This window comes from Amia ocellicauda, chromosome 10 (assembly GCF_036373705.1).
Source record: "Amia ocellicauda isolate fAmiCal2 chromosome 10, fAmiCal2.hap1, whole genome shotgun sequence".
Lineage (NCBI taxonomy): Eukaryota > Metazoa > Chordata > Actinopteri > Amiiformes > Amiidae > Amia > Amia ocellicauda.
Window position 1 is genome coordinate 25,930,691 of NC_089859.1, and position 17,195 is coordinate 25,947,885.

At 37.4% G+C, this 17,195-nt stretch overlaps 1 protein-coding gene across 1 annotated transcript; it reads left to right on the forward strand.

Moving 5' to 3' along the window:
• Positions 1-401: 401 nt before the first annotated feature.
• Positions 402-16,566, forward strand: lrrc3b (leucine rich repeat containing 3B). Its single transcript, XM_066715737.1, has 2 exons — positions 402-657; positions 10,881-16,566. Exon 2 carries the CDS (start codon positions 11,044-11,046, stop codon positions 11,812-11,814), a length of 771 nt encoding a protein of 256 aa, XP_066571834.1. The 5' UTR covers positions 402-657; positions 10,881-11,043; the 3' UTR covers positions 11,815-16,566.
• Positions 16,567-17,195: the final 629 nt, after the last annotated feature.

Consider the following 17,195-nt stretch of genomic DNA (forward strand, 5'->3'; position numbering starts at 1 on the left):
TCATCATCATCATCATCATCATGATTTCAACATGTTCTGTTTGTGTTTTTAAATTAATTCAAAATGAAAATGGAGACATCATTTAAATTAATCTGATATAATTTGTCTTCTGCAAACTATGTACCTGTAATTAGGACACATGCAACGATTTTTAAATGTATGTTCAGTATATCAAATAGCCTGTGTTTTAATTAAGAGATATAATTCAACACCGTGCATGCCTTACTTGTGGAGCATATTTGCATGCACGCTTATTTGGGAGAATACTTCATGCAACCCGACAGGATCCCCCCACTCTGATCCCAATGGCTCTGGCACAGGGGGTGCGATGGGAGGGGCAGGCCAGCTGAGGCAAGAGCATTCAATTCGGTGTGACTCCAGTCAGACACTCAGCCGACATCCCAGGGCTGTGCATGCATGCATTTCCACCAGCACACCCGGAGAAGCACAGCCGGACTCCTCCCTTCTCCCTCTCTCTCTTTCTTACTCACTCTTCTTGGCGTTTCAGAGGATACAGTTACCCACCGCCTCAGGATGACACCACCTGCAGCAAAATGCATGATGACAAAGACTGTAAGTCCGCCTGGCTCAGTGCATAATCCCCATTGAGGAGCTCAGCGTTGCTATGGGTGCGTGCGGATGCTGCTCTCGATGCAGGTAAGAAAAACAGATGACGCCTGTTGCTCTGGACTGTGTACCCGGTGCCAGGGCTGCCTGTGCTCAGGCTTGCTTGTTGCAGTCTGCCAATTATGCATTTCGTCCATGTTCCCCACCAAAAGCATGCATTTCTAAGTCAATGCAAGAGAGGGTTTCACCTGCACGTGCATTGGGTATATTTCAATATCACTTGTTATTTTGAATGCATTTGGTTGGTGTGGTTTTGTATTTGTCACGTCTCTCTAATTCAAGAACATCGCAAAAGGAAACTTATAATATGTCATTTCAGTGTCTGTGCATATGTAAATGACTGTCTCATCTCCATATTTGTTGTGCACGTTTATAATTTTGCATTTTAATACATATAGATGGAGGTATTTGCTAAGTGCATTTTGTTTTTTTACTAATTTATCCTTTTTTTTTACAAATCTTTATTATAATGGAATCAAGCAAAATGTTTTGTGTATGTGTGTATATACATACATAAATATAATAACTAGATCTTATACATTTGTAGGCTATGTGAATATAATTGCACAGTTTTTTATGTTTCATTCATGGTGCTGCTGTAGGGTTGTTTGGTGATGTCAATGTGTTTACATAAAGCATAACAGCAGCTGTTTGGGGGCAGGTTTGGAGACCCATTGCATTCATTAACACAGAGAAAGCAGCAAAAACCATGGGGAGTTCAACTCTGTGCTAAATATTAAGTGACAGCAGATCATTATCTGTCAGAATGGAGTAACTGCTGGAAATAATTTTGTTCTTGTCTCTTCTGCATCATAATTGCAGGCTAGAAAGCACTTTAGAATAATATTTGAATGAAAAACGATGACATGTATTATTAAACCTGCATTAATCACATATGGTACAGAAAGGATTGCAGTCATCAGTTCCTGGTTGAAGTATACATGTTGAAATTACATCCAAGAGAGTGTTTTGAGTTTTATTGTGTAAGCTTAGCCACGAAGCAATCAACCATTGCAGGAAAAAGAAAGAAACGTATGTTTAGCCAGCTGAAAATTATGTTGAATTATTACCCACAGAATCACCATCTTATGTTCTCATAAAGACTATGTTTTTTTTTCTTCTGAGAAGTAATCGTAACAAGAAAAACTTGGGGGGAAAAAACTACTGGTTCATCCTCAAAAAAAAACCTAAAAAAAACACAAAACATATTGAATCAGGATTTCAGACTAACACCACAACATACAACACAGAACAGAAAATGGTGCTTGTTGAAAAATGAATTACAGTTTTTAAGATTTCTATGATGTAAGTAACTAATTATTACGATCGTATGTATATCCTTGAGCTGCAAGACTATTTTACTTAAAGAAAAGGCAACTGCTGGTAGCTGAAATGCTGAAGCACTAAAATACATTTTTATTTTGGTTCAGTCCTTGTCATAATTAGCTTTCAAAACTGCCTGTAATGCTAGCCCTTGCAGTTTTGTCCACACAAATTGAAAATGAAGGCGTCCGGTATTGATACAATTCAACAGAGAGAGTGAAATTACCTTCTTGAGGCAAGGGAATGATTTAGCCTTGTTTTCCCCCAGATTAGAGCTCTAGATGTCCACCAGAGGAAAGGCTAAAAGAAGACTTTAATTTCCACTCGAGATAATTATACTATATTCCATTATGGCTAAGTATGCAAAACTAAACTGGGTTTCAAAAGCTTCATGTTTTATTGACAATTTTGGATAACTGTGACCTTGCCTGTATTTCTGCAAGATTCTTTCGAGGTAAGACTAGAATACAGTCACCTGTATTTTCTCTTCTTCGTGTCGGATCTTAAACACACTTGAAAAGACTGCTTGTAATCACTCTTAATTCTTGACTTGTATTTAATTACCTCGAGAGGTAAGAAAGAAGGAGGAGAAAGACGGATGTGTGCAGCAGGGCAGATTGAGAACGGTTGAGTTGAAGGTGATGTCAGTGTATCAAGGAATAGATGGCTGAGGGGAAGTTTTGTATTCATGAAGAAATGTCAGAATAATAGGATGGGAAACAGAGGACGATCTGAGCAATGCCTTGTCTGGAAGTGAGAGGGGAGGAAAGAAGGGAGGTAAGAGCATGTGCGAAAAGAGAGAAGAAGGAATGCTAGCTCGGATTTTGGAGGAGGACCTGCACAGAAAGGGTGAGGGGACGGGCGAGAGAGAGAAATCCTGGAAGAAGCGCACTTTTAGATTACTGAACTATTTCTGTTCCAGATGAAAGGAGATAGTAAAAGTAGGCCTGATCGGATTACCAGGAGCAGTATTCCACAGAGTGGGAGAGAATGTCAAAATTAGACATTCGGTATTTGTATCTAGATTTAAAAAAAGTGTTGGATGAAGAACATGGGCTGTCCTTATTGTATGACGGGTGTGTTGAATGCAGTGCAAGAAAGCCGGTTTGTATCAGTTTTTCATTCTCTTTAAGAACAGTTGCTGCAGTGGTCTGCTTTGGGAAATGCCGTCCTGTTGCATTGCGTTTTGTTTGCCTTTAAATATGCTGCATCATTAACGTCGTGGTTCGCCGTTGTTTTAGTCCACATTGACTAAATTGTGATCTTGCTGATGTCTTTTTCACTCTTGTTGGAGGTGATTTTTAAATAGCTTAATGTCAGCTAAGTGTCCTTAATTAGTTTTAAGCAAGTATCCAGAATTCAGCGATATTAACAGAAACAGGATTCTTGATATATGAAAGTATTGGTGTCAATATTTTGAAAACAGCAGGGAGACCACTCTGCACGTTTGGGATGTGTAAAAGACATAGATCTGTTTTAAAGGGTAACAATTTAAAGTGATACATTTGTATTTATTATAGAAACAGCAGATAGTGCTTAAACATTAGCTGCATTTACGATAACAGGACACAACAAGAATAAGTGAAATCAATCTGTGGACTAATGGTGGGGAGCCTTTTCCCTTCCCATCCAGAAACAGCTGTGTGGATTAGGGAAGGGCTGCTTTGTCATGGTGTCAGCAGTGACAGCTGGGGATTTTTCATACCAGGCTGAGTGCGCTTTCAGTGTTTCTTCTGATGTTGCAGAATTTAAAAAAAGATATGCATGAATAACATTGTATTCTTATAACTCAACACAAAATTAAGTGTGCAGGCGGTCATTTCTAGGACATGGAATCTGTGCTGACCTTACTATTAGTTGTACTAGGAAAATGACTTGAATAGTGCAGGGGCTGCCACACTTTTCCCATCAGGGGACCTCTTTACAATCCAGTGCCTCCACTGGGAAAACCAAGATGCCCCCCAAAAAACAACATTCATGGGTGCTCTCATAGAGCTTGATTGGCACTAGTCTGGGACAACTCTACCTAAAATAATCTATAAATATTATCTATAAAACAAAATATTAAGGATATATTAATATTGATAGGCAGTGAATATCAGGCAATTCAGTGGAGTTTGCAGGCAGGTGACAATCCACGTCGGCCAGTGTGGGCGCCAGGGTGTTCAAACGGCACTCCATCCACGAGACACATCATCAGTGGCCCTCAGGGGTGGTTTCACACTCTCTCAGAGGGCTCCTGCACTAAGCTGCACCACAATGCACTGAATTGCACCGTGTTGCACTATAATATACTCATTGGGACCGGAGAGGTTGTTTCTCATGAGTCAGAAGATTGAAGTCCCAAGTGTCACTAGTTAAGCAGGCAGATGGGGGTGTGCTTGAGTGACAGGCACGCCGGCCTATAGGCAGCTTTGTTAGACAAATGCATGCACTGAGTTCCTATGGTAACGACAATGTCCCATCCTCCTTTTGGTAGTATCCTCCGCTCGAAAGACAACTCCCTATTGAGTTGGCTGCAATAAAAACAAATTAGGTTTAAGAATGAGTTTTTAAGCAGACTAGAAATAAAGACAATATAACCCTCTAGACAATGGGTCATTTCAGTTCAGTCTGCACTTCCAAGCAGGTTTAATAAAGAATGTTTCTGTAAATTCTTCAAACTAATTTTTGATATCATTTTTACAAAAAAGAAAAGTATTGTTTTTTAAGTACGTGTTTTGTGTTTATCCTCCATATATTATCAGTTATGCATTCTGTGTATGATAAAAATACATTAGGATGCAGGAAGTAATCAAAAACTATTAAACATTTAACTATTATTATGTTTTCTATTATTATCTGCCTCAAGCTTTCAGATCCAAATGAAAAAAACTGACAGGAACCAGGCCTACAAGAACCCGTGTCCACCTGGAATCGGTGATGATCTAAGACAGAGCGTGTCAGTAAAATATCCTCTCCTTTCAGTCTCTTTTGAAGATATCTATATAACTATATGGAGAAATTCTCTTCATAAAAATAACAAATAATTCAATGGAATATAATAGGTCATGTTCTCACTGGATCACTGAATAACTTAAGCACAGAATCCTTCTCAACTCTACTCTGTATTCTAATACATATAATATCTTAGTACAGTAAAATGTAATTGCTTCCAAAGTATTTAACTGTTACTTAACTGTTCTATCCTTTTTAAATATTAGATTTTAATATAGTTATGTTCAGTATAGTCTGACTAATAAAGTCTTCCATTTTAGCTCATTTTTGGATGCTGTTATCCTCAGTACAATTTTCCCAACTGCTTTGTTGTCATGACTCATGTATTTGGCATGTTTGAATAATGGAGGCTGTAGCTCCCAGAGTCTTAAGTCTTAAGTCTCCCAATGGGGAACTTTGTGATAAGAGATTGTTGCAATGGGTCTGATTTTCTGAAGTGCAGTTACAAGGCCACACGGGCCAAAAATCATTCCCAGGAGCCATTTCACTAAATTGACCTCAGCATGCTGGCATTGTGTGTCTTTTTGTATGTTTTATCACAGAGTAAAGATAATGCTAGAGTTACATTGGCAGAAATGTGGCATCAGATTTGGGTGTGAAATAGTGTGGTAGATGAAACGAAAAACTTTCTAGACTAACTGTACAATACAAACTATTTCCTGGTATCAACTGATACATTTAATTGACTATGCTATTATTTATTATCACACTGATGTGCAGACAGCTTGGGATGCCCTTGCCCACTACACTCCAGACAAAACCAGTGCTCCATTCTCAATCAGACCAGTTCTGACCTGCAACTGGGAATTCAAACTGGCCAACACCAAATCACAGATTCAGATCAACTATTAACACTGTAATAGATGCAGATGGGGTTTCAAAAATTATGTTTTTGAACTATCAAACACTATGAAACACTGCTGTGTCTGCTTTGCTCAGTTGTGCTTTATGTTGCGTTGCACATTTATTTAGCTCTGCGTCATGGCACTACATTTTCATATGCCCAGTGACCACATTTTACAGGAGCTATATGAGCTGGTGTGTAGTATTTATCGAGACTGGATACTATTTGTAATAGATTATAGCATATTCCCTTAAATAATCACTTTGGAATCAATATGGATAAAAACTATTGCAAAAAATTCAAATAAAACAGTTATATAAGCTCAATGACAGGTTATGTTTCTCAGTCACTTTGCTAATCAGCTAATTTACCAACTATCATTACCAATTACCCACTCATTAGTTCTGCTTAGACTTTTCATTAAAGACAGTTTAAATAAAAGTAAATTGTAAAAAAAGCTGATATCTTTATCCATACTTTTTTCTGAAGTAACAGTCCCCCTCAGTTGATTATCTGTATCTCATTGAAGCTAGTTAGTGACTTATTGAAACACATCTCCATTTTGATTTATTCATTCACTGGGTATCTGAAACTCTGGGTTACATTTTTTGTATCTAAAATTGTGGCAAGGTCTCTGGAATCCACAGTCAAATTGATAAATAAACACAAACATGTACATATACATATATATGTGTGTGTAATTGCACCTTCCAGTACCTTACACTTACAAAAACACAAAGTGCAATTTCCTGTGGATAATAGGATTCTGTCAGGATTGAACAACATTCTCCAGCATGACTCCAGACCACTTGAAAGAGTCACCCTTTATCCCCAATTTAAAAAACAAGATCTCCCAAAGGTTAATAAATAACAGATGACTGTTATCATCCTTAAGAAGCTGCTTCGACTGTGTATGTTTACTGACATGCCTGAATATGCCTTTCTAAAGCACCGGGACTAGTCGGCTGCTTTCTTGTTCATTTAAATGCTTCTATTGGCTCAGATGGGGTGGCAGCTTGACCTTTCATGTTCCCAGACACGATGACTCATTCTTTCAGCCTCGTTGCTCAGTAAAGGTGATGGCTTCTGCACCTGAGCTGGAGGTGGGTAAACAGCACAACACAGGGCCCAGTCTGTGCTAAGCTTTCCTCAGGGGTTTGAGCCTGAAACAATTCAGATGTTCCCATCTCTACTTTTAAGCTGAATGAGACTGTTAATGAAAATAGACATTGTGTGGAGGAAGAGTGGTAGAAAAATTGCCTGGTGTCTTCATAAAGAAGCACGGCTGTGTAAATTCTAGGAGAATCTGCTTTGGCGTCGGGAAATTGATTTTTTTGGACGTCTGGTGAGGCTATGTAGCCTTGGCGAATAAAAGGAATTTTGAGAGAGCAGATGGATAGTTAGACTTTCAGCAAAGGATCAAATCAAGAAGCCCTGTAAAAAGTGGAAGCATCACGCCAGGGAAGTGTACAGCAGCAAAGAGAGATACGATAGTGCTTAATTAAGTGTAGAGTTACAGAATAAAATAATGCACATCCCGGTCTGCTTACCAGAAAGTGTCTAGATCTGTCTTATGACTCATTTCAGCTCTCACTTGTGTTCTGTCAATACCATGTGTGGCTGGAGCACAGCCTTCTCAGATATGCAGATTTGACATTATTTATGTTTTACAAGAAACACTGTGATAAACAGAGTGTATATGCAGTGAAAACACACATACAAACACACAAAACAAAATATCTTAACTCTGCACTGGGAATCTCACCAGACAACAAGCCTGTAATAATTCCATACCTACAAAATGTGTACAGTAATTTTAGATGTTTCTGAAGATCTTATATTTCCCAAACAAGTGTTGAAAACAGCACCATATCATATTCCCAAAGGTGCAACACAATTGCATGGTCAGATCAACAATTTGCAATACAGTAATATGTTCTGTTAACAGTAGCCGATGTTCAGATAACACAAGGGTGCATATTAGTTGCTATTTTAAAACACTTGTGCCTGTTTCAACATTATATGGAGTTGTTTTTCATCAGAGTATCCAATTAAAAAAAAAAAGCTCTCAAAATGGGTCAAGATTAAGCTTGAGAACCCTTTTTGCTGTTTGTTTTCTGATTTGTTTCTCATCCATTTTTAATAACATCTCTGTCATGCTCGTAAAATTCAATTTAAAGCTAGAGTGAGTCAGAGGTTTTCTGATAAATTGTAGGGTCTTAGTGAAGTGTTACACACTTATGCATTTCAGATTAGGTTTGTACTGTAGACTATCAATGATAATTATTGCTTAGATATGACATTCTGAAAAAAAATGCCATTCCACTTTAAACTGAAGCTCTTCTGTGGTCAAGAGAAAATGGCTTCAGGGATGATCAAGACCTTTGTGGAAATATTTTTTTGTTGTTGCCAGATGTTACAACTACAAAGTAGCCATTTCACACATCATTAATTCATTAAGAAGAATGCTTTAAATAGCTCTCAAGATTTTATTTTCAAATAGATCCTGTCAACAATGTGTTTTTGCTTTCTGGTGCCATTACTTTGGATGGATGAAATTATTTAAAAGGATGGAGTTATATACATATACAGCATTATGAAATCGTATTTCAGGTTTGAAATACAGGTGCATTCCACGTATAATGTACCCCAAGGGACCAAGGAAATCAGTATGTTATAAACAAATGATGTTGTAACCATTATAATAATGAAAATACTGCAGACAATTACTTAAAATATAATATAACCAGGAAGCTTAACTGCCAAACAACACATGCCATTATTATAAATAAATTCTTATTAGGAACAGTATTAGTTTAAGGCCTTCAACAACAGAGTAAAGATATACAGGTATAAATAATATAATGTGTAACTGCATATGAAAGCATAGATATTCGGATTCATTTGATGACTTAGCTCCTGCCTTGTTCAAACTGTCTGACAGATTTGTCTGTTCTTCATTATTGTGTCAACTGGTAAGCTCCATTCTTTTGATGCTTGAATTATTATAACTTTTTTGGTTTATATCATTTATTAATAAAAAATGTGCTCAAAGCTGAGTGCTTTTCGTTGTCTTTGTTGTACACAGAAGGCTAATGAGCTACTTTGTTTACGTTACTGGTGCCCCCTTTTTTTTTTTACTGTCCGGGGTGTAAGTTTTATCCTGGAATGTAAACGTTTTATGTTATCTGTACTTGGGCTGGAGCAGGAGGCGGGCCAAGTGACAGACTGCACACAGGGGTTTATCTGCGACTTTGAAATAAGGCTTATTGAAGTGTTTCCAAGGTGAAAGGTCATTTCCCAACACCCGAAACTGAAAGATAACCCATGTTATTTAGTCGGGCCCTGCCTTTTCAGTGCATTGTAAACAGAGATACGTAATAACAGCATCCATTATAATTACTAGAGTGCTCCTGCATACAAACAAACATCAAGACATTATCAGGGACGAACTAATATTTTGTAGGCATTGTTGAGTAAAAGCAACTCAAATCAACCATATTATAGATAAATAAGGGTGTGCATTAGATCAAATGTAAAATAAAAAGTAAAGTAAAAGTAAAGAAAGCTAGATCTTTGGAACAATGGCTTAGTGTTAAAGAGAATTATAGATTACAGTATTTTATTTTGCTTCCCAGAATAGAAGATATTATTCATTTTGCTCTGACTCCAATTATTTATTCATGGTGTATGGTAAGGATGGGTAAACACGTTAATGAATAAAAAGGTTAATGGTTTCTAAGGTGTTTTTCTTGAGCTGTGCCCTATTGCAACAAGGCCATGTAATGCAGTAAATAAGAACTACCAGGAAATAGATACAATTACAGTCTTTCATTTCATTCATTTTCAGTTTCTCATTATACCGCCATGTCTGGGACAGGCATTGAAATTGGAAATAAAATGTATTTGGCATTATAAAGGGGAAGACATAGAGAGAAACAGCTATATACAGGTAAAACCATTCAAGGAGAAAACTGGCAAAGTGAGAAGGAGGGGGTTATGAAATGGTATAAATAGCAGCATTTGACATGAAGTTCACATTATTTATATTGTGTTGGAATATATAGTCCTGAATGAGGCATTGCACAGAAAAAAAGAATGGCTTAAAGATGGAGCAATATTTAGTGGGCTATGAAACTGACTGCTGAAGCAAAAACCTAGGATGATCCCAATTATTTAGTGAGGATGTAATAACAAAAAACTAATTAATATGCTAGGTACCGTGCTTGGCAGCCATGATGGAACACACATACACACACACACACACACATACACAGACACACATAATCTCATACAGACACAATTAAACTCACATACACACACATTCACTCACACCGTGCGCCAGAGCAGTATAGTCTTTACAATGCAGATTTTAAAGAATCACATTATTCTCTGGACTTTTCCTACCTGGGTTAAACATGCTAATGGATCATAGAGATATCCTTCAGAAATGTATAAATTAGAAAATAATTTGTTTGGGATGTCTGGGGTTTAAAAGCATTTCAAAAATATATATTTGTTTACATCACTCCAAAGAAATACACCTCCAGCATTTGGGTAATACAGGCCTTACAGAGTATATAACATGTTATTCACTCGAGTGTTAGTGAGAGCACTGTAGTTTCTTAAATGCTGTCAAAGTTCCACATCTGTTTTTCATGCAGAGCAGAAACTGAAGTGGTTAATGACGTTAAAATAATTATCCTGTTGATTAACAGACTGTAAACAACCAAGCAATGATTGCGGCATTATTAATTTTTCACCTTAGAGAAGTTTTTTTGTGCCATAATTCTTCCATCACCGCCTCCAATTAGCATGTCTTTTTAAGGATCTGCATTGTTTTGGGATAATCAATGATGCTCAAACACGTGGTGATTCTTGAACCAGTTCTGACTGTAATATTGCAAATCCTCTGTATCATCTGTAGCTTATTGCATTTGTGAGGACACTGTATTTCCCTATATCATGGATGTGGAAATAAAATAAAGTTGATAATCCAAACACCCTAGTTTAAAGAATTCACAGGGCAGGACTGACTTATCTGCAATAAATTCCTCATTCTTTAAATAACAGTGTCTTTGTTTTTCAGGCTGGAGTAACCAATACCAACAATGAGAGTAACTCAGTGGGACATCGTTTCTTGTGACTGTCTGGGAGGACAGTGCAGTCCAGCCTGCAGTATGTGTCGTGCTTGAACCCTGCTGTTGGGCCAACAAGGGGAGGCAGTGGTGTGATTATGCCGACAGCCCAGCATGAATCTGGTGGACCTGTGGTTAACGCGCTCGCTCTCCATGTGTCTGCTGTTCCAGAGCTTTGTCCTCATGATACTGTGCTTTCATTCTGCCAGTATGTGTCCCAAGGGTTGTACATGCTCCCACTCCGGTGGATTAAATGTCAGCTGTAGCAATGCCAACCTCAAAGAGATCCCCAAGGACCTCCCCCCTGACACTACCCTGCTCAGCCTGGACTCCAATCAGATAACGTCTATCCCTGATGGCATCTTTAAGGACTTGCACCAGCTCAGGGAGCTCAACCTCTCCAGGAACGTGATTGGGTCTGTGGGCGAGCAGGCTTTCAAAGGGGTGGAGGAGAGCCTGCAGATGCTGGACCTGTCCTACAACAAGATCACAACCGTGCATAAGAACGCTTTTGTCAACTTGAAGGCCAAGGCCCTTATTGAGAACAACCCCTGGCACTGTGACTGTACGCTTCAGCAGGTTCTGAAAATGATGTACAACCACGAATCTGTCAGCAGGGTCATATGCAAGACTTCCGAGCTGCAAGATCATGCAGGGAGAGCATTCCTCAAGGCAGACGCTGACCTTTGCAACCTGACCAAAAGGACTACTGACTACGCCATGCTGGTCACCATGTTTGGCTGGTTCACTATGGTGATCTCCTACGTGGTGTATTATGTGCGTCAAAACCAGGAGGACGCCAGGAGACATCTTGAATATTTAAAGTCCCTTCCAAGCAAGCAGAAGAAACCAGACGAAGCTGATGACATAAGCACCGTTGTATGACATTGTACACATTGAAATACACAACAAGGTAGTAAGAATGGAGGTACTGTAGATTAAAAATTGTAGAGCACTGGAGAAAGTGGTATGAAATTGAACACATTCTTTTGAGAACAAAAAGTACAAAAGCTGACTTTACGGATTGTTCTCATGTTGTGAAATTCTGCATAAACAGTTATACATAGTTCAACAGACTTAAGTAAACAATGCTAGTGTGCAAAAAATTAAATTAGAAAGAAGTAACGTCAATGTAGGGGTGATGTATTCAACTCGATCCACTTTTTTCAATGATACATACAGGCATGGACAAAAGTTTGCGTATTGTTCACAGATAGCAAGCATTTTTGAGAAGTATTTCATTTTAATGTGAACTGTCAGTGAGGAGAAAGAAACAGCAAAGAAACGTTCATTGCCCTGAATTATGCCTTTCTTTTAGAAAATAATACATATTTATATGCAGCATATACTGCAAACCTTTGCCCAATGACTGAACTGCTCCAGTTGGTGGAAGAATACAATATATTTTATATTTTATAAGTTTTTATAATTTCACAAGATAGCTATTGTGTTTGCATGGTGTTGTCTGTCTAGCATTTCAGGTCATTATAATAGTGGTTATTCAATTCATTTTTAAGGTGGCAGAATGAAGTAGTGTAGATAAAATATCATTTCAGAGATCTAAAGAAAATATAAGATCATGCACATCTGAACCTTAATATAGTTATAGATACATTAGTGTGTTATTTAGACTGGAGCTTTGACAAAGGTGGATCCAGTAGGGTGATACTACCTGAATGGTTGATCAATATCAAGATGGAGAACCAAGCTGGTGAAATGAATCTCAGGTTAAATCCCTATATCCAAGAAGTTGAAATGTTCACATCACTTTACCTGGTTAACTGTCCCTTGTCTAAATATGGTAGAAACAGACAATGTAGAGTAGGGTCAGGAATTTCTTTATAGGTTTGTAATGGTTAGATACCGCAAATCACTGTTTTTCTAGTGTATACATTTGCTGACACAGGTGTCTTAAGGAGAACTTTTGGCTCAAGACTGTTGTAATTACCAAGAGTGGGCAGCTGAAAAACAAAAGATGATCCATATGCAAAGCTTGCACCATATGTTTTATTTGTATTTGTTGCTGGAAGAGAGAAGATGATGGACTGATTTTAGCCCTACAAATGTATTCCAAATTCTCAAAAACAAGTGTTTTGTCATCTTTCTTTGCAGTATTACCAGCCTAGGCTACTTTTATGCATCTATAAATGTAATGATTAAGTGCAGATAAGAGAAATACATACATAAATGCCTGGGATACGAGTTTTGCTTTTGTTTTAGAAATGTTTTAATGCTGTTTTGTGGAGGTGACTGAAGGAGCAGAGTGATGATACAACGGCCCTCTCTCACTTGTCTGGGGTTTCAGCGATATGGAGTAATTTAAACTGCTGTGACACCTGATGTAAAGGGTATTGATCAGAAAAACCTTTCAAATGATAAAGTAGATTTTCTTTGATGAGTGTCTGCTACTGAAATAGGTACCTATCCCTAAAATCTCAGATTGGCAAAAAGCTTAGAGGAACTCTGAGGAAAGCCAGAAAAAATTACCTGTAATTTCTATAAATTAAGACTTTATTTGACTAGAATATTCTAAAATTGAAAGCAATCCATTGTCAGAGCTGGAGACCAGTAAATGTAATAGAATTTACAGTGGAGTAGAAATACCAAGGGTTAATATGATTTAATATCATTTCCAACCTTTAAAAATAGTCTCTCCCTTAAATGGAAGGCAGCCCTTTATTCATTACTGGATTTATATAAATATACAATATCTGCCTGTGTGTGTGTGTAGCTACTGTATATGTAGACACACGCACACACACACACACACACAAACACACACACATACCTGCATATATAAATATACCCACTTTAGCAGTCAGTATTGAAAGTTGATTACAGAGACTCAGCTGTCATTTCCGATTACAATTGGCTTAATGTTAAAGCCCATCTGCATACAATAGCTGCAGAGTATTGACGTTCATTCCCACTTAAACAAGAGTAAACGTGTCTTTAGAAGCTCAAAGAGAGATTCACATTATGTCCTAGCCTGGCCTGCTGCTAAGGTCCTGGACAAAATAATGTAAAAGCATTGGTCCTTTCATATTTAATGTCTGAATAATCTGAAACAAGAAGACTGCAGCTATCAGTGTGTATGGGGCATCTATCTTGTCTCAGCTGCTTTATTAATGACAAATTCAGCTGTTGTTCCTTGCAGCAGCCTTGTTCTTCCAGTTCTTCCAGTTCCAAAATCATCTTATTTTTCTTATTGTAAGATCTTGTTAGGGGTTTACCAGTTGGATGGCCAGGCTCCCATGTTTACTGTTTAAGTCTAGAAACAAGCCATCCCTCTTCATGGTAAAGCACAGTCTAAAGCAACGAGTTTACAAATAATTGCTATTCCTTAAACTCTTGGTTACAATACAACAATTTCATCTACTTGATCAAATTACTTCTGTTTTACTTGGTAAAATAAAAGGTCATCTTAAATTGAAATGTATTATTTATTTATGTATTCATTAATTTACAGACAGCCTTATGCAGGGCAACTTACAGTTTACACAAGTAGATGGAAATTTCAGAAACAATAAATGTCTATTTTGAATTAAGAATTGTTTAATAACAAAACAGGCTTATTGTTTCTGAAATTTCTATCTACGTGGTTGGATCTTTTTCCCCTTTACAATTACTGCTAGCAGTCAACAGTCTGTCTTGAATTTTTATTTTATTAAGGACAGCTTTATGTGTTTATCTTCTGCAGATATAGCCACATTGTATCAAAGGGCGCAGTTTCCAAGAGGTTTTTAGCTCAAACTTAAAGAAAGCTCCAGTTCATGACTTTATAGGAATGTGTTGATTTGATTGACTTACAAGGGCAGAACATAGTTCAAGCTCTGAAATGAAAATAAATTTGTTCAATTATATTTTCTAAAGAAGTGTCAGTAAAGACTCAAAAGAATAAAGGAGTTGCTGTAATTGGTGTCATCATTGCATTATGCTACTTACAGTGTTAAGCTGTTTATTAACATTTGGAATGAACTTGGAAGAATACCAGCTTTATTATGACGTTAGATTGTAGGAATGACAATAGATCCTTTCGTTCAGTGAACTGTAGAAATTCTGGCCAGTTAACATGATTTTCAAAAGCACCACTAAATAAGGAAAAATGGATACGTACATTTCATTTTGACAGTTCACGAGGCAGACTGAAAGAGAAGCACAAAGTAGCATAGAACTATTGCTAATTTTAAGTGCCTGAAATAAATGTTGTCTATTCCATTGGTTTCTTACCTTTTCTTTCTTTCTTTCTTCCTCTATCTTTTATTTTTCATACCCTCAGAATAAGTTTGTGTTTAAATATTAATTAAATGTCTTATTTTTTTTAAAACCAATGGCGACATATCAGAGTTCCATAGAAGTAGCCTGGGAACATACATGGATGTAGTAAAACATATCTTCTGGCTGATGAAAAGGAATATATGTGACCCCACAGTGGGTTTATGGAAGTGCTTCTTTGTAACATATTTCACTCACTTCTTGTTGAACATAGCAATGAAGCATGTGTAGTAATAATCAAGAGAAATCTTTAGCATGGGTTGGACAAATACAAAAATAAATGATAAAATAACATACACATTGGAAAGCTATTGTATTGTTTTTTGCTGACATTATTATATGTTACTTTTGAACATGCACATGACTGAACATTTTCTCAGTACTTCTCAGGCAGTCCTGTAACACTATACCTGTATGTAAAATGTAAAAATAAACACAACAAACCCAATAATAGCTCTCCTCTGGTGTGAAAGGACTTCAATCTGAATTAGCAGAAATTGTAATTCCATACACCCCGGGACCAAGCATGTGCATGTCCAGCATGAATACAGTTTGAATACAGAAGGTAGAAAAAGGTTTTAGTATTTTAAAGGAAGTAGCCAGCAGAAGTTTAAGTATAAGCTCTTAAAATATATTTTTCTGTCTGTTTTGTTGATTTTCTGAAAGGACCAAGGTGCCTAGATTTGTCCAACTCTCCTCAATGTTTTTTTCTTTTTATTGATTTGTTTTTTCAGCTATTTGCCACATGTTTGTGATAGGAAGGGGCTGGTGTTCAAAATGGAATCTAGTGTTCAACTACACAACTAAGTGTGATTCTGGGATTTGGAAAGAGATACACTAATATTACAGGGGAATAAAGCCAGCAGTATATATTTTGAAAATGGGTGCCAAACGTCGTGGTAAAAGGGAAAAAAGAAGAGATAATATCTATAGCAACACAGCGGGAGTAGTTCACAGGAGATGTTCTGCAGTGCACAGCTTGCTAAAGTTCCCTTTCAGATGAGAAACAAAACAGCTGCAGCCTTATCAGGAAACACATACAATGTCTGGAAGCTGTTAAATTAGCATAGCAAGTTAATGAAATTTCATATCATTAGGTTTTTCCTGGTGCCAGCCTTATGCTGAAGTAAATGTGTGGCTCAGTTTTCTGTGCCTATTGAAATGGCAGCAATGTTTGTTTTGTTACATTTATTTGTCTGTTTGTTTGTTTATGAACATTTTTGATCTCCAGACATAGAAACTCTTCCTCGAGTGTGTGGCATTTGTTTCACTGTTTTTGTGTCGAAGACCTTAACACTGAATTAAAGGCTAACAAATTGTACATTAATGAGGCATGTTGTAAAGCAAAAGAAATAAAGAAAAGTGATTACCATACTGATATGTACTGTTTACATTTGGGTTTGTTTCAGTGCCAGTAGGGCTTTTTATGTGTGTGAGTGCACTGCTCCCACATCTGCTTGTTTTTTCTTGTCTTTCTTCTGTTCTGCTGGTGTCATCACTGACTTTGCTAAATATGTTTCATTGGAAAGTTAAGTCCTTCACCTGTATGCTGTAGGTATTCAGGAAGCAGGAAAATATACATAACCCTCTCTGAGAAGAAGTGTTCTGGAGAGACCAGAAAAGGAGGGGATGGTTAGGTAGTTTTGTCACCACACAAACTGACCACTGTCCTTTGGTCTTCTGAAATGAATTCATGCCTGCCATTGCAAAAATTATAAAGTAGTTATTTCCCGGTCATCAAGAATCAACAGAAATTACCAAGTATGGTTGACTACTGCAGGCTTAAGAACTCTAATCACAAGAATGACACATCAACCATAACAGACCATGGAGTTTCTTTGAAATGCAGGGCTGAATAAGTTATCAGACAGAAGAAGGGCACATTCTTTGGTTGCAGGGTAATGTTCCAGAAGTAGCGAATTATAAGTCATCTCCAGCTGCTTAATTTAAGGCTGAAGAATAACAGATTTGACTGTAAAACTATTGCATTC